The 24,116-nt window shown below is 50.2% G+C and overlaps 1 protein-coding gene across 5 annotated transcripts in view; it reads right to left on the bottom strand.

The window, feature by feature from the left end:
* Positions 1-1,096: 1,096 nt before the first annotated feature.
* Positions 1,097-24,116, bottom strand: part of Wscd2 (WSC domain containing 2) — an 81,731-nt gene continuing 58,711 nt past the window's right edge. For 4 of the 5 annotated variants that reach the window (XM_040731257.1, XM_005078924.4, XM_040731258.1 and 1 more), the window contains 5 exons: positions 19,520-19,641; positions 17,875-18,049; positions 14,495-14,659; positions 11,823-12,023; positions 1,097-2,960 (listed from right to left, as the gene is read on the bottom strand). In XM_040731257.1, the coding sequence (XP_040587191.1) occupies positions 2,608-2,960; positions 11,823-12,023; positions 14,495-14,659; positions 17,875-18,049; positions 19,520-19,641 (1,016 nt within the window). In that variant the 3' untranslated portion in view covers positions 1,097-2,607. Of the gene's footprint in view, positions 3,047-11,822; positions 12,024-14,494; positions 14,660-17,874; positions 18,050-19,519; positions 19,642-24,116 lie in introns of all 5 variants that reach the window. The other variant, XM_013119791.3, reaches the window with a different exon arrangement.

Here is a 24,116-nt window from a genome sequence, read left to right as displayed (position 1 = left end):
TTGGGACTCAGTCATTGTGGACTTAGGATAAGGATTAGGGCTAGTCTAAGACTGATCATGGATTGGCGTATGAATATGATCATATAAGCTGTATCAGAACTTAGCTGTGACCCAGGTTCAAGGGTCTAAGATAGGGTGACCCAGGTTCAAGGGTCTAGGATTGGGTGACCTAGGTTCAAGGGTGTCAGTTTGGGTGACCTATGTTCAAGGTCTCAGTTTGGGTGACCCAGGTTCAAGGGTCTCAGTTTGGGCAACCCAGGTTCAAGGGTCTAGGCTTGGTTGACTCAGGTTCAAAAATCTAGGATTGGGTGACCCAGGTTCAAAGGTCTAGGACTGGGTGGCCTAAATTCAAGAGTCTATGACTGAGTGAATCTGTGACAGGTCAGTTGGTTGAAGACTGAGATCTGAGTCACCCCTGACCCTGATGAATTCAGTGACCAGGATGATTTTCATGGGCAGCGTTCCCTCCCCCAATGACGTTACCATTGGAGTCCTTCTTGCTCCTGTGTTGGTGGCCCAGGACTCTGATGGGGTGAGTCCCCTCCCTGCCTTTTCCCTGCCTTTCTCAGCTGCCCCTCCCCCTCACTACCAACAAAGCAACACTGAAGCCCTTTCTCCCTCTGGCTGGGAAAGTCTCCGGCCACAGCTTTCCCCACAGAGCTGCAGTCTGGTGTGTGAGAAGCCAGGGTAGAGGTTTGGAAACCACAAGGGCAACCACAGGACCCCTGGGTGTCAGAGAGACTTCCCTGTGTCTCTACATTGTCACTGGCTTCCCTAGTCACACGGGGTCTCTGTCACTCACATACACAGAAGAAATACCTCCCATGGATGCCCTCTTCCACATCTGTGCATAAACCCAGAGAATTCCATACCTCAGTAGTCCTCCCCTGGACATTCTCCTCTCTCTCTCTCTCTCTCTCTCTTTCTCTCTCTCTCTCTCTCTCTCTCTCTCTCTCTCTCTCTCTCTCTCTCTCTCTCTCTCTCTCTCTCTCTCTGTGTGTGTGTGTGTGTGTGTGTGTGTGTGTGTGTGTGTGTGAGACACACACCAAGAAAACACCCCCTTTGATAACTCACCATCTACAACAGGGCCACTTGGTAGAATTAGCAACAAAACTCTTTTTAATGATAGTGTTGACCTGAGGAATCTTGGGACTGGAAGTTCGTGACCAGAGGTGGCCACGAGCAAGGAACCGGCCCGGGTTCTGGACCCAGAGAGAACTGACCTCCTCACAGGAGGGGAGACCCGATCATCTACTACCCAGTGAAAGAAAACTAGAAATCAGCCTGGGGGGAAGAAACACCATACAAAATACATTCAGAGCCCCCTGGCTGAGCCCTGGGGTGGTCCGCACCCTCCGGATGAGGGCATCGGAGAAGGGAATCAGGTACAGTTTCTGGCCCTTCTTTTTGCGCAGCCAGTGTCCAAGGGGCAGAATGTCTTGGTCATATTCCTCTTAAAAAAATAGAATCTCTTTTCATGAACCTTCTCCAGGGTTCCTTGGCTAGGTGGGAACGAGTGTTTGTTTGCCTGGCCCTCCCACCAAGGTTGCGGGGGCTGCTCTGGACAGAAGAGCGAGGGGGTTGTGACTATGGCTTTTGTGTCTATGCGATGGGAATGGTAGGCTGGAGGGGAAGCCACAGGGATCCAAGGTGGGAAGATGGGACCCTGGATGCAAGCTTCTGAAAACATGATCGGTGACTCAAGTCAGAAATCCTTTGGTTTGGTGTCTCAGCCTCGAGAGAACAGTGGTGCGATGGAGAGCCATTCATTATCCCGTTTCTAAGGAGTTCCCGGGGGAACTGGCTCTGTTGGGCAAGGGAAGGGGGCTGATGTCTTGGCAGGTAGGGGGATTTTGAGTGTGGCTCCTTCTGAGTTGGAGCACTTTTCGTTCCCTCCCCTGGGTAGTAAAGGACTCCCTGGTTAAGGGCTCAGGAGGGCAGTGTAAGATAGACATGCTGGACCCCACCCTAAAAAGATGAGTCATTGGGGCTCCGTATGTGGCACAAGGCCAACCTGTTGGGTTGGTTTTTGGTACCTAAGGGACTTTGGAAGAAGGATCAAGAAACCCAAAGTCACCCCCACCCCAAGACACCGCATGGGTAGAAAGGACAGAATTCCAGCCCTAGAGACAGAACAGCACCCAGCTTGGATCTCACATGTGGTTTAGCCTGGGGGCAGCTTCCACGGTGGTGCCAAGGCACCACCTCAGAAGTCACACTCCTAAGGCCACAGAGACAGGTCCCAGCCATCTGTCTGTCACACAGCAGTGGCCTGAGAGAGATCAGAAAGCCAGTGCTTGCTCAGGGGAAGATACAGGGGCCCACACAGTCAGCTGCAGGGTCACTGTGTATAAATGTCCATCAGCTGTCATATCCAGAACCGTACAACCACTGCCATCTCCATGGTAAATGTCTCTCCTTTCCCCTCAACAGCAGGCACAGGGACTCCCCAAACCAGGCAGCCAGGGGAAGGTGCCTGGATGTCTCCTCCCCAAGCCTTGGAGGAGCCTCTCTGAAAACAGGCAGAAGCCTGGGGTTGTCATCATGCCAGAGGGAAGCCAGCTCTTTGGAGCCACGGGGGATGCTGGATCCCTCCCTGGCCATCCATCATCTTGGGCCGTAGGCATCGGGCACCCCGGTAAGGTTGCGACTGCGCAGCGCCGAGTCCACCATCCTGATGTAGGTGGCGATGGTCCTGCGCATCTCAGCCGTGTACGGGTCGTACTCCAGCTTGCGGAGCCCCGAGCGCTTGAAGTTGCCATCCTTCTGGCTCTCCACACACAGTAGCCGGTCTTCCCTGACCGCCACGCCCAGCAGGCTGACCATCCGGCCCAGCTGTGCAAAGAGGTCCTGCTTTAGATCCTCGAAGTGCACCACCAGTACCGTCTTGCCAAACTTGAGCCAGTCCAGTGTGTGCGTGGCCCACCACGGAGCATAGTTCCTCACGAACTCAGGCCACTCTGTGGAGATAGCAGGGGGTCAGCACAGCACCAGATGGGCAGATAACACATACCTGACTGGTGCTCGGATCAATCCAGGCACAACCCTATATACAAAAACAAACAAACAAACAAACAAACAAAAAAACACAGCATATAAATATATACTACCAATACTTGAAGGTATGGACATAAGAGATGCAGCATTATACAGGAAGGGCTGGGAAGTAGACGCTTGCTTGCTTAGAATGCTGGAGGCTCCAGATTTGATCTTGGGAACCAGAACTCTTGGAGAGAAGCTATACCATGGAGAGGTTGGGATGTTGCATGTCCAGGGGCAAATTACCTTACCCTGGGCTAGTTCTAGCCCTTTGAAACCCCCATTCCTTGCCTGCCTCTGTGTCAGAACTAACATCCCCTGACTAGTGGATAGAAAGCCTTTGGAATCTATTAACTTAGTAGATCACTAGCTTCCATCCATCCAAATGCTAAGACTTCTCCCAGCTTCTTAGGACTATAGAAAAGCTCCCCCCATCTTGCTGTACCTGTCTCTCTGATGTACCTGCTAATGCATTTTAAATTTGCCTTGGTTTATGACATTATTTGTCTTGTAAAACTACAAAAAGTTCATGAAACTGCACCTACATTGGAACATGGAATCTGAAGTAACCTAAACCTGTGTTTCCTGGCCATGGTCACTCAAAAGGGTTCCCAAGTAAATTATCTCTCTCTCTCTCTCTCTCTCTCTCTCTCTCTCTCTCTCTCTCTCTCTCTCTCTCTCTCTCTCTGTGTGTGTGTGTGTGTGTGTGTGTGTGTGTGGACAGATATAATGACGCGTGTGGGCTTCTAAAAACTTTCATTTTTTGAGGGAGGAATGGCTTGAATGGATGCCAGGTACCTGCATGGGTTCACTGAATGCCGCCATCTGGTGTTATTTCCTCAGGGGGATCGTTGGTGAGCCTTTGCCAGGGCTCAGAAAGTCCCTTGGATTTGTGGAGAGTCTATTTGTCTATCCTGAGCTGGCTAACAGAAGTCCTTTGATAGGAATCTTTCCTTCTGCTTTCAAAGTATTTGTTTTAGGGTTATCAGTTTGTTTGAAAGCACTTTGTTGTACCATTTGGTTTGGTTTGCTTGCTTTGCATCTAGAACTCTAAAGATTCTGTTATTTCACTTGTTTTCAGTATTTTGTTTGTTTCAGGGACTTTGAAGGCATTTTGGGTTCTGCTTTGTCTTGGTTTTCCTTGTCTTTGAAACTTTTTTACTTACTAGCACTTGACCTTTGCTTCCTGACATCTGACCTTTGCTTCTTGCCGCTCCCCAAATGCTTAATTCTGCTTTTCTTTTTTTTTTTTTTCTTCTGCTTCTCCTGTGACCTTGTCAAACCTTTAGCTTAGGAATTTTATGATCATCTGACGATAAAGATGCTGAAAACAAGAGGTACTTGTTCCCTCCCACCCCAAACCACCCCAAAGTGTGGCGGTGTCAGGGGGGGATGCCTCACTGTGCAATGGCCTGACATGCCCCATTCTGGGGTCAGAAGATGCTTCATCGTCTCCTCCATCTGGGAAGACACTTGTGTGGGTTTGTTCACCCAGTGTCTTGAGCTCCCTCGTGTTTGTGCAAACATGTAAGGAAAACCAAAGACCCAGCAAGAGAAGATGGAAAAAGGCGATGCCAAAAGCAGCGTATAGAACTGACCAAACCCCACCACGTATCCCCTAGCTAGCACAGAGGGGAGTTTTCAGGAGAACAGGAAAAAGAAAGAGAAAAAATATATACAAGCACGGGCAAGGTTTCCAAACAGGAGGAACTGCCTGGAGGTAAACGGCCATCTGGCTCTGGGAGTGATAATTGCTAACTAACTTGCAAGTGTTTGGAAAAAAACTAAAGATAACCCAGACAGTTACCACCTCCAAAGTAGTGGGGCAATAAAGTCCTAGGCAAAAAAAAAAACAACAACAACAAAAAAAACAAAAACAAAAACAAAAAAACACAAGCAGGCTTCAACTAAGATGTAAAATGATCTTCTCCCCAGACTGATCAAATTGGTGATTTACAACAGAGCTCTTAAAGCCACGTGGGTTAAATTAGGTGGTAAGATAAAAACTTAATGAAAAATTTTGGGAGGTTTATGACAGAATAAAGGTAAGTTCTAAGATCACTCTTCCTCTCCCCCCTCCTCTTTTCTCTGTCCTCTCTGGCCTGCTTCTTTGCTGCCTCCTGGTTACCCTTTTTTAAAAAAAGCAGCTTGTTTTCCTTTAACTCTCACACTTACATTAAAGAGTATCAGCCAGCTCTAAAATTCCTTCCAGCTTTAAAACCCCCATATATCAGCTTGGCCTTAGTTTAGGGGAACCCCTCAGGCTATTAAAGATAACCGAACAAATCTGTCCATGTCCCCTCTCCAGCATTCCTGGGGATTTATGCCGACATCTTCAAGCATCTTGGGGAGTTTCCCTGTTCGCTCTCCTGACCTGCTGACCGTCCTACATACAGGGTTCTGCGTCCCTTTTATCTAACAAGAAACTCTTTAGATGTCTGAGCACCACTGACACCAACAGGAGGCATTTCCCAGATCCAGCCAGCTCTGCTCCTGGGTCAGATGTAGTAGCTCGTGGCTTATCTGGGGAACATCATCCTAAAAACTGATCCCCTGACAGACATGAAGGTATTGCCAAGAGACACGTGTGTGTCTCAGTTCGACTATCAGACTGTTGAAGCGATGGACCCTCAGGATATAGGAGTTCCCCCAGGAATCTCATGCTGGGAGAGGGAAGGCAGCCAGCTGGAGGGGGACCTTGTCTCCCTGAAAGAGATTTTAAACGGTTCTAGCTCAACTACCTTAGAGGACAAGACTGAAGCCCGGGCGATGATTCCACCTCGACCAGGACTGATCAGTGTTGCATAACCCTGCCTTCTAAACTCTGATCTCACTTCAGGTCCCTGAAGACAAAGATGAGGGGGTTGCTGGATGATTTTGTCCCCCTTCCCCGTGTGGCTACATTGACCAAATCTCCTTTTTGTGAGTTCCCCCTTACACTCGGCTCTTTTAATGGTCCCCAGTCTTTCTTTGGGACAACTAACATGAGTTTTTAGATGGAAAAAATGAAATGAATCTGCGTTTAAGAGCAAGATACAATTCTGATGAAGATGCCATCTCCTGATGATCCTTATCCCCTTCTGGTTTACAACAGGTCCCCTGTCCCTTGAGGGTATAAAGTAACCATTGCTCCGACTCTAGCATGTTTTCCCAAGGACTATTACCACCGCTGCCACACTGAACTCTTTCCCATAGATTAACAGGCTCACTCATATCTGTGCTTTAGGTATTTCTTGTTTACAAGTGAGTGTTTATGTGCACACCAACATTTCACGAACGTTTTTGTTTGCTTTTCGAGACAGGGGTTTTCTGTGTCACTGTCCTGGAACTCACTCTGTAGACCAGGCTGGCCTCGAACTCACAGAGATCTGCCTGCCTCTGCCTCCTGAGGGCTGGGATTCAAGGCGCTCACCACCTCTACTGGGCTAAAGGATATTTTTGAGCACCTGTGACTCTTTAGAAGTGAATGAACAATCAGGGTTTCAATATCCACATCTTGGCAAGGCCAATGTAAGAGAAAACCCTAAATGTATGTTTTTTTAGTTGTCATTTTAAAAACTTACTTTGAGGTTTGCATAGACATCTTTGAGTTTACAGATCATCTTAATGTGTTACACCATAGTTTAAAAAATCACCAGAATTATTCAACTCTGTTTCTAATTAAAAAGAATAATAAAGTCATGAGTGCCAATCTCTGTCTGACTCTGTATGCCTTATACTTTTGGTGTCTGGTAAAGACTATGATAAAAAGAAATGCTTTTCCAACAATTACAACAAAAACCACACACACATAAAAGAAAAACACTTCAAGTTACTTGATATAGTGACCTAACTCTTTAACAGATAATTTAAATTTGCTTAAGTGAACAAGAACTGTTAATATACTTTACCTGTATTTATAATGTTTGGATAGGTAAGATACCACATTTTCAATGTTTTATATTATAGCCTCCTGAACTTTCTTTTAAAATTACCTCATTAAAATTGTTTTCGGGGCTGATGCGATGGCTCAGCTGTTAAGAGCACTTGCTCTTCCAGAGGTCCTGAGTTCAATTCCTAGCAACCACATGGTGGCTCACATCCATCTACAATGAGATCTGGTGCCCTCTTCTGGCAAAAAGTCATACATGCAGATAGAGTACTCATAAAAATTGTTTTCTAAGCTGGGTGTGGTGGTGCATGCCATTAATCCCAGTACTTGGGAGGCAGAGGCAGGTGGATCTCTGAATTCAAGGCCAACCTGGTCTACAGAGTGAGTTCCAGGACAGGCTCCAAAGTTACACAGAGAAACCCTATCTGGAAAAACCAAACCAAACCAAACCAAAAAAGACAACTATATGATTTCATCAACTGAAAGAAAAAGACATCACAGGAAAGATTCCATTTTGTGTCCAGGGACTGCCTACTCCCTCCAAGACACTACACTCTGCAAATTATATAAACTTTATATAAGAGATGTTTTTGTTGTTTTGTTTTCTGAGGACAGTATTTCTCTGTGTGAACCACCACACCTGGCTTTATATAATAGATTCATATTACATATAATTTATGTAATGTTCATGCCATAGTTTGTAATTCCTATTAATATGGTAATTATAAAGGTGTGCTGCTGGGTTGTAATTGTGTTCTCACTATGTGGATGTAGGCAGGAGTTGGCTCCACTCTATCCTTGAAACTCTGTGTCATCGTGGTCATCATTTATCAGAAGAGGAGACTGAGGCAGAGAGTGGGCAAGTGATTGTTCAAGGTCATACAGAATGAGTGACAGAGCATGGGAGACCCTGGCTGCACTGTGTGGGTCCTTTGTTACCAAGGTGTTGTATGCAATGGCAGCATGATCACAGGCAGTGGTGGGCTGTGTACAGAGTGTGGCCAGAGCATGGGGTGGGCTGAGGGGTGGGGATGGACTGTCAACTTGCTGACCTGGGCCCTGGGGATGACGGGTATGTGTGTGTACGCCAGGGGTGGGGACAGACTCTCAGCACGCTGGCCTGAGCCCTGCAGTTGTCCGATAAGCATGGCTACTGTTGTCCTTGCTGTGGCTCAAGAAGTCCTTCAATTGGCTCCCTCGGCTCAGGCAGGGGCCTCCTGTGGGCTCTGCAGGCCCAATTATTCCTCCTGACCACACAGTGAGTCATTGCTATGTGGTCACCCTGCTTACGCATGTCTACACCGCTGTCTGAGCCTGTGGGGGTGGTTTAAACAGGATCGTTAACCTTGTTCATGTGGTCTCTCTACTCTGTTCAAACCGTCACGAACTGTCTCTCTGGGGGGGCTCATCAGCATCTGGCCATGCGATAGAAAGTCACCCGACTGGGAGGGTGCCTTTGGGGTTGCCTGACTTGAGAGGTAGGTTACACAGAACACTCCTGGGGTAGTTGTACAACAAGCAAATCTCAAGGAGAGCTGCCGAGGCTCAGGTGGGAGGGAAGCCAGGAGACCGGCCAAGGTGGGCACTGGACACTGGAATGATAGGAACAGCATCAGCCCCAGCTCATCTGGAGAATCCCAAGGAGGTACTGAAGGGGCAATGTTTGATGGCACGGTACCCATTCCAGAACATGCAGTGCGCCACAGACCAGTGAGTCTCTCAAGTTAGGCTGGGGACCTTAAAATCCTCCCACATTCTAACCCTTCTCTGGGTGACAGATTCCTACTGTCTCACTTAGTTCTCCTTGATACTCCAAAAGGAAAAGACTGTTCCGCACCTTGTCACCAGGAAGGAGCCCACGACTCAGACGGGTGAAATGACTTGGTCAAGGTCACACAGCTGGGAAACGCCATCCAACCCAGCCTGCCTCACTCTGGCCCAGATCCTCTCCAGACACCAGCAGCCTCGCCCCCGATTCCTCCCACAGCCTGGTACCCAGCAGGAGATAGGGGGAACCGCGGCTGATCTAAATTGAAATTCCAACTGCTAAATTGCACCGTGATAAAAGGCTGCTTTTCTTGACAGAACACGCAGAACTCATCGGAGCTGTCCTGAGATGCCTCTCTCCTGGTCCCCTCTTGGAACCCCATGGTTACTTGAGAAATATTTATGCTGGCGACAGGTTATTTTTTATTCTTAAAATAGATTATTCACAAGGCAGCTGACTAATTGGGCCCGCACTGTTATAATGGGCTAGGACCAGATGTATCTGGATGAAACCTTAAGCAGGCTCAGGGGCTCCTTTGTCAGTCTCTCCCCATTTCTGAGCTACCCCTCAGCATCCTTAGTGACTCAGGACCGCTACTATTGTCCCAGGAGAAACCCAGGTGAGGCTGGCCCTTGTCATCCAGCGCCACACAAGTCTAGACTCCAGGGGTGACCTTGTGTGACCATCTTGAAGACACTTGCCTGGTGTGTCTTCCGATTCCACCACCTGTACCTCTCATTCTGAGGGAGCGGCTTCTATTTCTACCTGCTGTGTCCTTTACCTCTGGCTGCTGGCTGAGACACAGGGGCTGTCCATGGATGACTTTCCAGCCAGGTGTGGCTGGGGCTGGAAACCCTGCTCTTCTCCACTGCACTGGGTGACCTTGGAGGTGCTGTTTGCTCTTCTTCAGTGGCATCCCTGACCTCTTAGGATAATAAGCTTTGCAAAGATCCCGACGAGGTACCAGGTGCAGAAGACTAAATGCTGCCTTGCTGATGTGTGTGATGCCCCATGCACCCCATCCTGCCGGCCCACGTTTCCCTCCCAAAGCTTAGCAGTACCCTGAGCTGTTCTGAGCTCCTCCATATCAGATGTTTGCCCACACACCTCTCAAAGCTCCTTAAGGACTCCATTGCGAAGATGAATAGAAATGGAAACAGAAGCCCTCCCCTAGCTCAGGGCTCCTGGTAATTGATCAGCACCCACAAATCCAGAACAAAGGCACCCCAGGGAGCCAAGGCCATAGAGGTATGCCTGGCTGCACACAGCATGGAGGTCTCCTGCTTCTTCTTGTCAGGAGGAACCAGGCCCTGATTAATGGTTTCTCGGTGCCAGTTCCCCATGGAATCATTAAACACAGGATCTGTTTCATTAAACAGATCCAGGACAATTCACCTTGTGTAATCATATCACATAAAATTTTGCCTCGGTCCAGCTCCAGAGGGGTTGTAAAATTAATGTTATGGAACCAAAGTTGGGGGGTGGGGAGACTTATCTCAGTCTAATCAGGAGGGGAGCAGAGCCACTGTGACTGGACTCAGCGGCTGTGGGGCCTCCCCTCCCAGGTTCCCCTCCCCCTGTACATCAAGGGTGTCCCAGAGCAGCCCTCAAAACTAGTGTGAGCATCGGAGACCCTGAGAAATCTGGCTGGACACAGACTCTGAAATATCCCAGGTGACACTTGTGCCGGTTTAAGGCAGTGACAATAAGTTAGAGTGTATAACAGGAAGGTCCACCAACGCTGGTGAAAATGCAAGGTTTCTGGTTGGGCAGGTCTGGGGCGGAGCCTGGTAACTGGCATTACTGAGTCCCCCAGTTGTCCTGGTACCTAGGGTGTCAAAGGAGAGGACTGGGTGGGTGGGTAGGGTGGAGAGTGAGGACTCTGTTCTCAGGGGAGCTGTCTCCTCCTAAACTCTTGACCTGGGAGGAGCTGATGGAGCCAATCTGGCTCCAGTAGGAGATGAACCTGGACCAAATCCCCATGTGCGCCCTCTGTTGGTTCAGCCTGCCCTGACTCAGCATTGACTCTGAGGGCCCAGGTGTCTTTAAAAAGGAAACAGGCCATGAGGTGGTTGCTGGGGGAGTGAGTGTCTCTGGATGTGGAGGCTGAGCAGTGTGTGTGTGTGTGTGTGTGTGTGTGTGTGTGTGTGTGTGTGTGTGTGTGTGTGTGTGTGTGTGTGTGAATCAATGCCTGGGTTAGAATCCCAGCTCAGCAGCACTTGGGATGCTAACCAAGCTCCATTTGTCCTGCCCCAGGAACCACTTTCTCCCCAGTTCCTGGAGGGTTTGACGACACAGGGGTGGCTCAGCGATGAGGTGGTGGCCATACTCCCCACACCCCACTTCTCTCAGACCTCAGAAGGCCTGGGAAGAGGAGAGCTGGCTGGCTTGGCCACTGGGTATCCAGTGACCTTGGTGGTTTTTACCTCTCTGGGCCTCAGTTTCCCTATTAGTAAAGGGAGAACCAGGGTTTTCAGTGCAGAAGCCGCATCTGTGTTCCAGTCTGGCCCTGCTTACTGGCACAGGCCTCTCACATATCTGTAGCCCAGGAAGAGCTGTCAAACCCACTTCGCCTTGGGTCATGCTTGCTGCCCAGCGGGGTGATACCTGCAGGTCACCAAGCCCTCTGAACCTTGTGGGTTGGAGCTGTTGCATGGATTCACTGATAATGGTCACACCACTGAAGGGGTCTCACCACCACACAGGGCCTGGACACAGGCCATGTGGCACCCAAAAGAGAACCCACAAACTTGTGGCCATCTGGATGCCACCAGCAGTGTTGCTGTCACCATGATGAGAAGCATAGCTGCTGAGTAGAGAAAGTGTGCCTTCCAGCCTCTTGCAACCCACTGTGATCCCATCCTCTAATCCAGAATATTAGAGCTGTTCATGAAAGTGTAAGGGCTAGTGGCCCCATTACTGGGTGTGGCCCTGTGGTGCCTCAGCCACCCAGAGATGCAGCCTTGCACAAGCTCTGCGTCCCTCTGAAGAGATTCCTGTTGGTCACCCTGCACCCCAAACCATCTGGGGCCCTGTCTCCTGTCACCCCATGCTGGCCACCCCACACTGCTCTAGGCCCTCCTGTTGTCACCCCATGCTAGCCCGCCCTGCACCCCACACCGCCCCAGGCTCTCCCTCCTGTACCTTTGCCTTTCCAGTGGGCATGGGCAGCGAAGCCTATGTGGCCTCCATACTTGCGGTTGAACTCGGCCATGAGGGCCTTGTAGGGGTTGCGGATGAGCAGGATAGCTGCGTCGAAGGCCTCGATCTCCTTCTGGCCACTCTCGTGGGTCTTGATGCAGATGGTCCGCCCACTTCGCCAGTGGTCTCGCTCACCTTTGAACCCTGCCCCCAAGCCCAGGTGAGAAGTGAGAAGCCGGAGGGGGGGCCCGGGGAGGCAGGAAGCATGCGCCACCCCCTTGTGCACCACCTCAGGATTCCTCACTCTCTTGATTCACGCATTCCTTCCTGTGTGTATTCTGAGCACCCGAGTTACCGGACATCAAGATAGAAGCCGAGCAGAGCCTTACGGCTTCTGAGAGTGAAACGACGCCACAGGGACTGAAGGTCACAGCTGCTGTCAGTGCAGTAGAACAAGAGCAGGCCGGGGAGGGACCTGGCTACACCTCTACCCTCTGAGGGACAGACATGGCCCAGGCCAGTTCATGAGCTGTGACATGTGGGAAGGCCTGGGTAGGGGTGCTGAATCCGAGAACTGAGGGTCAAGGAGGAAACGGCTTGCTGAAGACCAGAAATGGCAGGGGCCGCAGGTACCAAAGTCGGGGGGCGGGGTGGCGGGCAGGGAGTGAGAGTGAACATCCTAGGATGGGTGGGTGAGGACACGGAGCTAGAGAGGGTCAGGGAGTCACATGATACAGTCAGAGGCACCAAACCTGGTGTCTGTCCCCCTCCCCCCGCAGGACTCCCCCGCTCTGAGGGTTGGGGCACTGGGGAAATCTTGAAGGTCAAGGGTGGCCTTCATGCTGTTTCTAGGACAGTGAGTGTCCACAACACTGAGTCCCATCCCGGCCTCAGTTTCTCATCTGCCTCTTCTTCACACAGCCTTTATGGGAAACTGGCGAGACACAGAGCAGGACTCCGGTTAAAGGGGCTAAGGTGGCCGGGGTAGCCCTTCTAATCCACCAGCGCGGTAGAGGATTTCTCCCCGGGGACACAGCTGCTCCCCACCCCCTGTAATGATGGACTGGATGAGCCAAAACAGATTTGTCACAGAAATTAACATAAGCCACAGCAAATCCTGGGCTGAGAGGTCATGGGACTTTGCCAGGCCATGGGGTGCGGTGTCTTCCTGCGTGACCCACATGTATAAAGACTTATGTATAGCTTTTGCGGTGGATGGAGGTCAGGGATGGCATGTCACCAGAGAGCTGTGGCCACCCTCACAGAGCCTCTGGGCAGAAGAGGCAGTAATGGAATGCCCTTTCCTCAATTCTGCTTCACCCTGGGGCCAAGCCCTGGGATTAGACCAATCTTGCAAATTTGGGCTGGCTCATATCTGCGACCAGAAATTTTTAAAGATTTATTTATTATTATGTATACAGTGTTTTGTCTGTATGTAAGCCTGCATGCCAGAAGAGGGCACCAGATCTCATTATAGATGGCTGTGAGCCACCATGTGGTTGCTGGGAATTGAACTCAGGACCTCTGAGTTCAATCAGTCAGTGACCTTAACCACTGATCCATCTCTCCAGCCCCTGTGGGCAGATCTTTATCAACAGTTTATGAGGTTCTCCGAGGCACAGTGTCCTGAGGGCACTGAGGAATGAGGGTGTGGGACATTGGAGAGAGTACGGGAAGTTCACGGCACACAACCCCAGCTATGAATCCCATGCCACACGCCCCATTGGTGGGACTTTGTGCAGCCCGGATGAGGGCTTCCCACCTGTGGCTCCATTTTATCTTCACTGAAATCCATTTTACCACAGGCCCAGCAACGGGTGGCATTCAAGAACCGAAATGACTCTCAGAGGAGAAAACAGGTCCTCGGAAAGACGGCATCAGTAGTGGCAGCCCCCACGCTCGGGAGGTGTGGCAGGCGGATTGGCATTGCCTCCAGATGCCGTGAAGACATCCTGGCTGTACTGTGGACCCTATCTCCAGAAACCAAAACCAACAAAACGGTAACGAAAACGTCCCAATCCCCCAAACAAGGCCTCATGATGTCATCAGCAGCGACAGTGTGGAAAGTCACCCCCTTCTTGGGAGACCTGAGATGCTGTCTCTGATGTCACCATGGCATCAAACTAGCTCCATATTTGTGGAGATTAAAAATAAACACCGACAAGATGCGCCACGATTGTCTAGAAATACTTACTCTAGAGTCTAAATTTTTGTCCCCTGGGGATTTGGTCCATAGACAGGGTGGGGTGGGGTGGGGTGGTTCCATTTAGCAGAACATATTCCAGAAGAATTTTATGACTAGAAAGGAGCTTTGGGAAGACAGTTTCCGGGGGAATGTTGTTCACTCGTCAGTAAGTCACAGGGAATTGCTGAATTCCACCACCAGAGGCCCCCCTTCTGCACCCCTCTTTTCTAAGCACCCAGTACACCATTACACAAATACGGCATATTTAAATATTACCTTTTCAGAGTCACCAGTTACCTACGTATTTGGGGAACATATGACCCTCAGGTATGTGGCCCTCAGGCTCTAAGGAGCCACCAGAAAATTGTTCCAAGACATGGGCTCAGAGCTGCAGAACACACCGGATGTGTGCAGCAAATGTAAAAGGGAGGACAATTAGCCCAGGCATGCTTTGGGGTGCAGGATATCCCCCTCGCCCTCCACCCCTCACCTTTGTTGTACAGAGAGCCATCGAAGTAGTAGCTGCCCGTGTAAAAGCCAGTAGCCAGCTCGATGAGATGGCGAGCCCATGTGTTGCCGGCACCGGGGAAGCTGGCGAGCGCGATGAGCTTCTTAGACTTGGCTGGGAGGAACCTTCGGTCCATGCAGCGATTGTCTGCAGGAGGACAGACAGACAGGGGTCAGGGGTCAGCACAGTGTCCCTGGAGACAACGTCACATATGGAAGAAGAGGGACACTGATGTACTGATCGTATAGTGAGGACAGACAGACGTCCGGCAGGAGGACAAACCTCTTCTCCATTCTCAGCTGACCCCCAGCACAGCAAGTCTCTCACAGTGAGTTATTGCAGTGGCTCAACTGACTCTCAACTTGATGAGACGAAGAGTCCCACCTACAGGAGACCCCGCCCCACCCACTGCAGCTGCTACCAAGCCAAAAGGTTCTCTGGTTTCTTTTGGTCCTAGAGGGTCAAGGGTTGTCAAGTGATCATGGACCACTCCACTTAAAAGGTGCCTCTCTCTCTATGGAAATGAGACTTTTAAGAAGTCCCAATCAAATGTTGCATTGTAATTAATGACTCAGATTGGGGACCACACTTCATCAGAATGGCCCTGGGGACAAGGGGTGGAGAGATGTGTAACTCAGTAAAAAAGCTCAAGGGGAAAGTGGGAGCCTCTGTCTGTACAATATTTCGCTTCCCTGAAGTTTGACACATTTTTTTCATAATAAAAGCTTGACCATGGAAATGGAACATAGAACCCACTCCTTCATTTCCCCCATATAGAATTCTCCACGAAAACCTTCCTGGGAGGTCACAGGCCAGCTCTGTGATAATGGTCGTTTTTCTTGGTGTTAAAATCTATTTTGTCTATTTGGTTCTGAAACTCCATAAACCAAGTCAGGAGGGAGCTACAGGCTGCGTTTTTCAGGCCCTGGAATCATCAGACCCAACTCTCTAGCTTTTACACTGGGCTTTACCTCTTTGGACCACACTCTCCTGGCTTTGGGAATAGAAACAAACCGGTGACTCAGAGTGAAGTGTCGGCAGGTCAGGTGGGAAGCCGAGGCCAGGAGTGAAGTCCGGGATCCCGATGGCCTGGCTCTGAATCCCAACTCTGCCCTGTTCTACCTGTGTGGCTCCGACCATACTGCTCAACCTTTCTGTGTTTAGTCGCCCATTTGTAGAGTGGCCACCACAGCAAGCACGCCGTCTGACCCCTGGAGGGCTCAGCATGGTAAAGATCAGCTACATTGCTCAACACACAGCTGCTCCTTGTTTAGCTCCCACCGGGAACATCAGGACTTTTCGTGCAGCAGTGCTTAACAAAGAAAAACCACAGTGGACCAAGGTTTGGGCAGTTTACGGAATCTATGATGCACAACTCTTGTTAGGGTGTAGGGTCTGCTGGAGTGGTTTGGGCAGTCTGGGGATGGGGAGCTGGGAATGACCACAGAGATGTATCCAGCAGGGACTCAGGAAAGCCACTCACAGTCACAGTGCAAGTAATCTATGTAAGACGCTGTCCTCCAGGCCAGGGCCCGATGCATCCCAGAAACCAGCACACACATCCCTTCTCAGCGGCTTGTAAACAAGCAGAGCTTGCTCACCAGGTTCTCGTACTCAACATCAGATCAAGTAGGATTGCCTGCTAGGGGTCGCCAGTCACTTGGACAGGATTTTTATGCAGATCACGAACAGGCATCTGCCACTTCCCTCTAGGGTGCTGGCACGCTAGAGCGCAGGCGGCCATGCAGTGTCCAGCCTGTCCACCTATGCACTGTTGCTTGGATGTAGTCTACCCAGAGGTGTGCCGTTTGCTCTTCAGACTCCAGAGGGGTTGGTAATGGTCTTCCCATTGTGAGCTGAGGATTCTAGCATGGTCTTTGGCGTCATCTCTGAAGGCACATGCTTTATATGTAGGATTGTGGCCAGTTCCTTAACCTTCTACCATCTGTAAAATGGGCACAGCCCTGTTCACTAGCTAATTGAGGTCTTTACATCACAGAATGAGACGAGGCTTGGCCCGAGGCTGGTGAACAGTGGATGATTAGTGCATCCATGCTGGTGTAAAGTCCCGGAATTTCCTTAGGCTCTGTTCCGGCATGAGTACCTCACCTCACACCAACTTCTCTTTGAGATGCCCCAGCTAAGAATAAAGGTTTATAGTCTGTCTGCAGGTAAGCCCCTTAGCTAGTCTGAGCTTCACTTTCCCAGGGAAGTAGGAATAATCAGGATTCCCACCCAACAGGATAGCCGAGGAGATGGAAGGTCTTAGCACTGAGCCTGGTGTGGAGTAAGACTCAAATTCATTATGCCACCTCATCACCATTTTTATCATCAGCACCCTTATCGCCCTCATCACTATCATCAGCACCATAATCAACACCACATCATGATCATCACCACCATCACCTTCATTACCAATATCACCATCATTCCACCATCATTTACTACCACTGTCACTACCATCACCACCACCATCAGTATTACAGCCATTATTATCATTATCCTAGTTTGCCTCTCTGTTGCTGTGATAAAACACTGACCAAAGAAAGGTTTATTTGGCTTTCAAGTTCCAGTAGAGCCGATCACCGAGGGAAGTTAAGGCAGGCACTCAAACAGGGGAAGTGGCAGGAACCATGGAGGAAAGCTATTTAATGACTAGCTTTCCATGGCTTGCTCAGTTGGCTTTCCTATACAATCCATGGTCATCTGCCCAGGTGTGGTACCACCCACAGTGGGCTAGAGCCTCTCACCCCAGTTAATAAGAAAAGGAACATCCCACAGACTTGCCTATATATAATCTGATGATGAGAATTCCTCAGCTGAGATCCCCTCTTCCCAGACATACCTAGGGTTGTGTCAAGTTGACAGAAACTAACAAGCATAAATGTAGTCATTATCACCATCATGACCCACACCATTACCATCAATATATCACATAACCATCACCATCAACACTGCATCATGACTGTCATCATCATCATCAACACTGCATCATGACTGTCATCATCATCATCAACACTGCATCATGACTGTCATCACCATCATCATCAACACTGCATCATGACTGTCATCATCATCATCATCACTGCATCATGACTGTCATCACCAATATCAACACTGCGTCATGACTGTCATCACCATCATCATCAATAAAGAGCCACCAAGGGCCCCCAGTGGTGAGGACAGACACAGGGTCATTAGAACCTCCCCTCAGACACTTCCTCTATCTTGCACCTGGGAGGCCTAAGCCTAGGCAACTTTACCAGCCCAGCCCTCTGCCCTCTCACCGATTCTCTTTCCTCACTGCAGGCTTTAGGGAACTGTCTGGCTAGGGCACATCTGGGAAGGACAGCCTGGCTTACCTTGGACCTGCGTCTGGTACACGATGAAGTAGCTGGGGGTCCCGCAGCTCTCAAACTCTTCAGCACTGCACTTCTGCGCACACAGTTGCTCATCCTCCCGGTCATGAAGGGGGAATCGGGTAGTGGGGAACCCACAGTGGCAGGCGGTGCCAGCGAGAGCTGCCAGGGGGTACTCCTAGGCATGAGAGGAGAGGAAGAGTCACCTGGTCCTTGTCCAGCCCAACCATCCTCCTTCCCAGACATCAGCAGCTATTCCCCCTGGCAGATTGCCTCCATTCCAGTATTTGTGCTGATTAACTGTTTATCTGACTCCTTTGGAATAAGGATAAACTCCGTATCCATAACCAGGAAGATCAGTGGGGAAGTGGACTCCCACACTTTCCCACGCAGCAAAGGGAGGAGACCCATACAATGCACCAGCCCTCTCCATCTGTTGGCTCCACAATGAGGTAAAGACATTCCAGAAAAGTACTATCTAGGCATTGAACACCTGGACCCTTTCCTTTCACTCGGTGGTCACCATAGCAACACCTTACACAGCATTAGTACCAAGCTAGGAATTAGAAGTCACCTACAGCTGAGGATGTGCAGGGCATCTGCAGAGCCTTGCCAGCTCAAAAAGACCCTAGAGTGTCCTAGGACCCAGGTATATGCAGGGCGTGCTGGGCCTCAGCCCCTGGGACACTGAATGGCTAGTGTTGGTAGTAAATTCTGCCTGGCTCCTTTCCCTTGCTGAGAGTGAACCTGGGGTCGGTGCCATCTTTTCTGGCAAAAGGGATTTGTTGAGGGTCAGCACTGTATTGACACTTTCCCCTGGAGCCTGTGAGAGACTCAAGGGGGCATGCCTCTTTCGAGCTTGCACGTGTCTTTTGTGTGACAGTGCCACACAATCCACATCTTGGGATTGTGTCTAAATCTGTGCTATAAATTATCAATTGACTGTGTGTCTGTGTGCATGTCCTGTGAGCGTGTGGAGAAACCAGGTCTCTCCTTCCACCATGTGAGTCTTGGGAAGCAAACTCGGGTCTTCATTCTTGGTGGCAAGCCTTTACCCTTGATGCATCTTGTTGGCCCAAATCTGTGCTTTTAAGCCAAAAGGATGTAAGTGTGCACACCCAAAGAAGCCTTGGGTTGTCTCCTTTGCTCCCTGCTTGCCAATTTATCTCTTTCTGATTGGCTCCTAAACCAAACACAGCCCAGTTTTCCCTCTGGTCATAGGTCCAGGAAGACTCAGGAGTGAAAACCACACATCACATCCAGTGAGCTCCGCTCCCACAGTTCTTGCTTCTTTCTAAGATATTTGATAGGAACTGCTTAGCAGCAGAGAGAAAGGTAGCATGCACCTGGGTCCCACTGGGCCACCGCTGATGACATTACCTAACTAGGAGTGTTTACTATGCTTCCTCAGGCATCCTCAATCTCACACTCCCTCACTGTTAGACACAGGCAGGCAACTCCTGTCACCCTGTGTGGCTCCCCTGCCTTGAATCCATGAACTAACGCATTCCTCTGCTTTGTCACAGGTCACGATCGGTGACCCCATCCACTCCGAGTGACTGCTACTTCTCCAGCCCCACACCCTGTTCCTTAGGCTTCACGCCACTCTGTCCCTGCACCCTGAGTGCTGCAAACAGCCCCAGCTTACCTTCTCTGTGCAGAGGTCCACGCACTTGTCCACCGACATGTTTGGCATGGCGGCTGTCACAGGCAAGGCCAGGGAGAGGTTGTTGGGTCGGCGGAAGCAGCCCCTGAACACCGCACTTCCATCTGAAGAAGTAGACAGAGCTGTCAGACCTAGGGATGGCTAATCTTCGGACAGTGTCTGGAACCAATAAAGCCTGAGTAGCTGGGCAAGCTTGCGAGGTATTTTCCTGATTGGATCACGTGAGGTGGGAAGATCCACCCTAAATCTGAACCACACCTTTGGGGGCAGCCCCCATGAAAGGACACGGAAGAAGGAAGCCTTTGCCTTTTGCCTGCTTGCCTCACTCTCACGGCAAGGTCACCTATCCTGTCACTGAGGCATTTCCTTGCTGTTATTGGAACCAGTTTCTTCAGGATCCCAATGTTGACTGAAAACCTGGAGGTCACAAGCTGGACTGGGACTGCTGGCACCAAGTCTTATGAACTGAACAGTTAACATACCCTTAGCCTTTCTGCTAGAAGACAGCAATTGTTGGACAACTCAGACTACATAGCCTCTGTAAGTCCCTCCAGTAAATCCCCTTCTGGAAGGAAGATCTAGAAGACTGCCCAGAGAAGGCAGATCCTCCTGAGGTTGCACAGCAAGCCAAAGCAGAGAGGGAAAGAATGGGCCTGTTCCCAGCGAAGGAAGTCAGTATTGCGGGGGATGTGCCTCTGCCTTGACATTTGTGCCAACAGGTGACTGGGATGGGTACTCTGTGGGCCACCCTTCTCTTTCTTGGCATCTCTGTGCCTCAAAATGGGACTGCCCCATTCAAGGAACAGACATATGGCATGCAGGGTTTTCTCTGGATTGCCTACCAGTTAGCAATGGCAGGGCTCCCTCCGCCTAGCTCAGGACAAGGCTGAACCTAAGTTAATCTGCCATGCTGGGCTGACCCACAGAATACACTGGGGCCCCAGCATTTCCCAACAGTCCTTTGAGCAGCCAGGTCTGCCTCCTTGCCTGCTGCCCTGAAGACTGAAAACAAGGAGACAGAGATATGGAATCCCAGCCTGGACATCAGGAGTCCAGACTGCAAAGGACAGGGAGAGAGTGAGAACTTTGTAGCTCAGTGCTGCTGAAAGGAGTCTACTTTGTCCTGTAAGCAGCTGCTCATGTCTGGAGCCCAGGCAGGAGGGTTGAACAGGAAGCTGTGATTTCAGATAAGGCGAGGACTGCAGAGTCTCAAAGGGACAGAGACAGCAGCTGCAGGAACAGGCACAGAGGGCAGCAGGCTGAGAGTCAGCCAGTCTCCTGGATATAGGATGTTCCTGTTGAGCTCCTGGGGAAGACTACAGAGCCCTGTGGAAGAAGGTTCTAAGTCAGCAAGAAAACATCCAGCTGACTCTCAGGAGTCCAGAGAGCCCAATGGAGGCCACTTCTGTCTTTAAGTGGCTGTCCACTACAACATGGTCAACTGGATACTAAGCATCCTAAAGGTGGTTGGGACCTGGGTCTTCCCACTGCCTTTCTTTTCCCATCTTTTGTATGGGTCACAATGCTGTCTGCCTAGCGTCTTTTAGATTTGAAAATAAAACTGGTAGTTAGCCGCTCCCTTTGGCTTCTCTGTGACATAATAAATATTTGGATTTCCATAGGACTAAGATGATGTTTTCATGTTGGGAAAAAAATCTCTGGAGTTCAGTGCAAAGGGGATCACCCAGATGGTCCGGATGCAGTCACTTGACTTATCTGGGCTAGTGGATTTATATGGGCATATTCACCTTTCACTGCGCCTCAGTTTTCCTCATCTGCGTATAGGGGCTTGGGACTAAGCAGTAGCTACTGTCAGTGTCTTTTGATATGCATGCCCATCCGGGGACAGGATGAGAGTGACCAGACAGGGTAACTTCTCCAGGAGCCACTCTCAGCTGGACATGGGTAAGAGTCAGGGAATAAATACTCCAGCTTTCTGTTCCTTGGGCAGGTCACCTCTGAAGCTTATCTAGTGCCATGTTCTGGAGAGTTCCTGAGAGCCAAGGGGAAGCCTTCATAAGTGGCTGGATCCATAAAAGACTCCACTGGCTGCTTCCAGTCTTGCTACTCCAGCAGAGGCACCGTGGCACCAGCCTCCAGTCGCCTGGTATCTAAAAATACTGTAAGAACTCTTAAGGAAGTATCCCTTCCAGAGACCAGGGTCACACCCTTTCACTGGCCACAGATCGAGTGACACCTCCTAGTCACGTTCCACCACAGCCCTTGCCAAAGAGCAGCCATGGTGATTGTAATGGCGGCTTCCCGTGTGCACCATGGTGTCAGGCATATTTCAGGCAGCGTCTCATTTGTCTTCACAATGGACTGTGATGTTATCAGTTCCATTAGCTTGCTCTACAGACAGCCCAGGACTTAGCAGGACCCTGTCTCCAGGTCCCACAGTCATCGGGGAGCAGAGCTGGCTTTTGTCCCAGTCTTTTTGCACACCAATGGTGCGTTTCCCACGTCTGCTTTTCCACATGAGCTATGCCCAGTGCTAGGGCGGGGCTCCAGAGACCCCATGCCAGCCACGCTTATTTCCCAGAATTCTTCTCAGGCTCCTGAGGCGGCTGCAGAAGCCTGTGCCCCACATTTTGACAATGTCAGCCCTTGTTGGCAGTCTATCAGGGACAAGCATGACCTCAGTAGCTTGAACTTTTTACTAGAAAGAGTTGAGAGGAGCAATGGCACATTGACATTCTTTGCTGGGGGCAGGTGCAAGAGTCTCTGAAGTCTTGCCACTTCATTGTTCTGGCATGTCACAAAAAAAATGAGGTGAATGTCACCGGGTGCCAGCACAGAGGCAGACATGGAGGACTCCTTCTTGGTCAGAAAGAGGCCACCACCCCCTGGGTAATTAGGCCAAGTTCCACTGCATTGAAGATGCTGGCTAGGGATGCTACTAGCTGGAAGCTGGTCTCAGCCAATGAGCTACCCATAGTCAGAGAGACACTGAATTACACAAAGAACCTTCCTGTCCAATGGGGGTTCAAGACAGCTATTTTTATACATCACCAGAAGGTCCTGTAGGTGTTGGAATCCAAGTAGCTTGAACCGGGAAGTTCTCAGAGCAAAGTTGGGGAATCTGTTAGGAGCAATGCGCACCATGCTGATGCTGTCTAGACTCTCACTTTGTGGCCCCAATTGTCCCTAATTTATAGACAATGCTTCGAGACTCAGAATGGATCTGTAGGCTGGTCAGAGTCAGTGTAACAAAGAAAAACTGGGGTGGAAAATCCACGTCACTCCCTATGTCTGCCTGCCCGATTCCCTTTGAGAATTTTGCATAGAGAAGCTCCAGCCGAGCCCACCTGTTATGACCAGCAAAGTCTCCCGTGAGTCTCAGAGTTTCCAGTACCATATGTTTGAGTCTGGCAGAGAAGTGGCTGTCAAGGTCCATCCAAAGAGACACAAGTTTCCTGGACAAGCCGGAGGCAGGAGTGGCAGGGAGGAAACATAGTGAGCAGAAAGCGCAAACCTCACAGAGTTCTCCTTCCAACCCTTGAAGATGGGAATCTCCAGAGCTGACGATCAATCATGGACGGAATGCACTACCCAAAGCTACTAGGGAGTCGCTGGATTCTTCAGTGTTACTGCGAATTTCATAACGTCTCATCGAGGTAGGAGAGAGGGCAAAGGTGAGAGTAGGAACCAGAGTTGGGTGGAGAAGGAGAGGCGAGAGGGAGACAAGGAGAGAGGAAAGGGCTGACTGAGCCCAGGGAAAGCTGTGTGGCAGTCACAGGACCTGAATCGCACCAGAGGGCAGTCAGCACCATGGACAGCCACACAAGGCACCCTGGGAACTCCTGGAAGCACATCCCAGCTCTCAGGATTTTCACCCAAAATCCTGCAAGCATCTTCCAGGCAGGCACATTCTCTTGTGACCTACTATAAAATCATAATGTTCTCCAATCACCAGCTGGTCTGTCCCTTGGGGAGAAAGCTAACTAGATGGCACACTTAGCAAACTGGTGTGACAAATGCAGTCTCACCAAGAAAGTAGATCATTTCTTAGTTCTTTTGCACCAAAAATGAATCTGTGTGTCCCAGGGTCTGTGTTAAGGCAGAACGGCGGGCACCTGCAGAGATGGGTCCTGACCACCTCTGAATGTCTTCACTGTTTGCTTCAGGAACAAGCGACCCCCTCACAGGCCCACCTGTGTGGTGCTCAGGAATTAAATGCTCCCTTAGGATCTTCTGACTCGAAGCCTTCTGTATGTTTTCTCAAGAGACTCTTCAAATAGAGTCTTGTTTCTGCCCTCTCCATTTCCTGAAAAGGTCACTCACTTCTTCACCTGTATCACCCATGCTAAGTTGGCCATGAGCCAGTGACCTGGACGACACACCTTTCTGAGTTGTTTGTGGCTAAAGCAGATCCCAGGTATGGGAGTCAAAGGTGCTTTGGAGTCAGGGCAAAGGCAGCAGAGATGTCATGAATTTTAGAGCCAGGAGATAGGAAATGTGTCAGGGGTCAGGGGTCAGGGGAGGAAGGAGTTAGTCGAAACTGAGTCCTTGTAGAAGTGATTCTCCAAAGGGGAGTCAGAAACCTGTTTCCAGTCATTATCAGTCCACAGAAGGCACC

The sequence above is a fragment of the Mesocricetus auratus genome, unplaced genomic scaffold, assembly GCF_017639785.1.
Source record: "Mesocricetus auratus isolate SY011 unplaced genomic scaffold, BCM_Maur_2.0 Super-Scaffold_100025, whole genome shotgun sequence".
NCBI classification, from domain to species: domain Eukaryota; kingdom Metazoa; phylum Chordata; class Mammalia; order Rodentia; family Cricetidae; genus Mesocricetus; species Mesocricetus auratus.
Note: the sequence above shows the minus strand (reverse complement) of the source record. Positions and strands in the feature narration are given on the sequence as shown.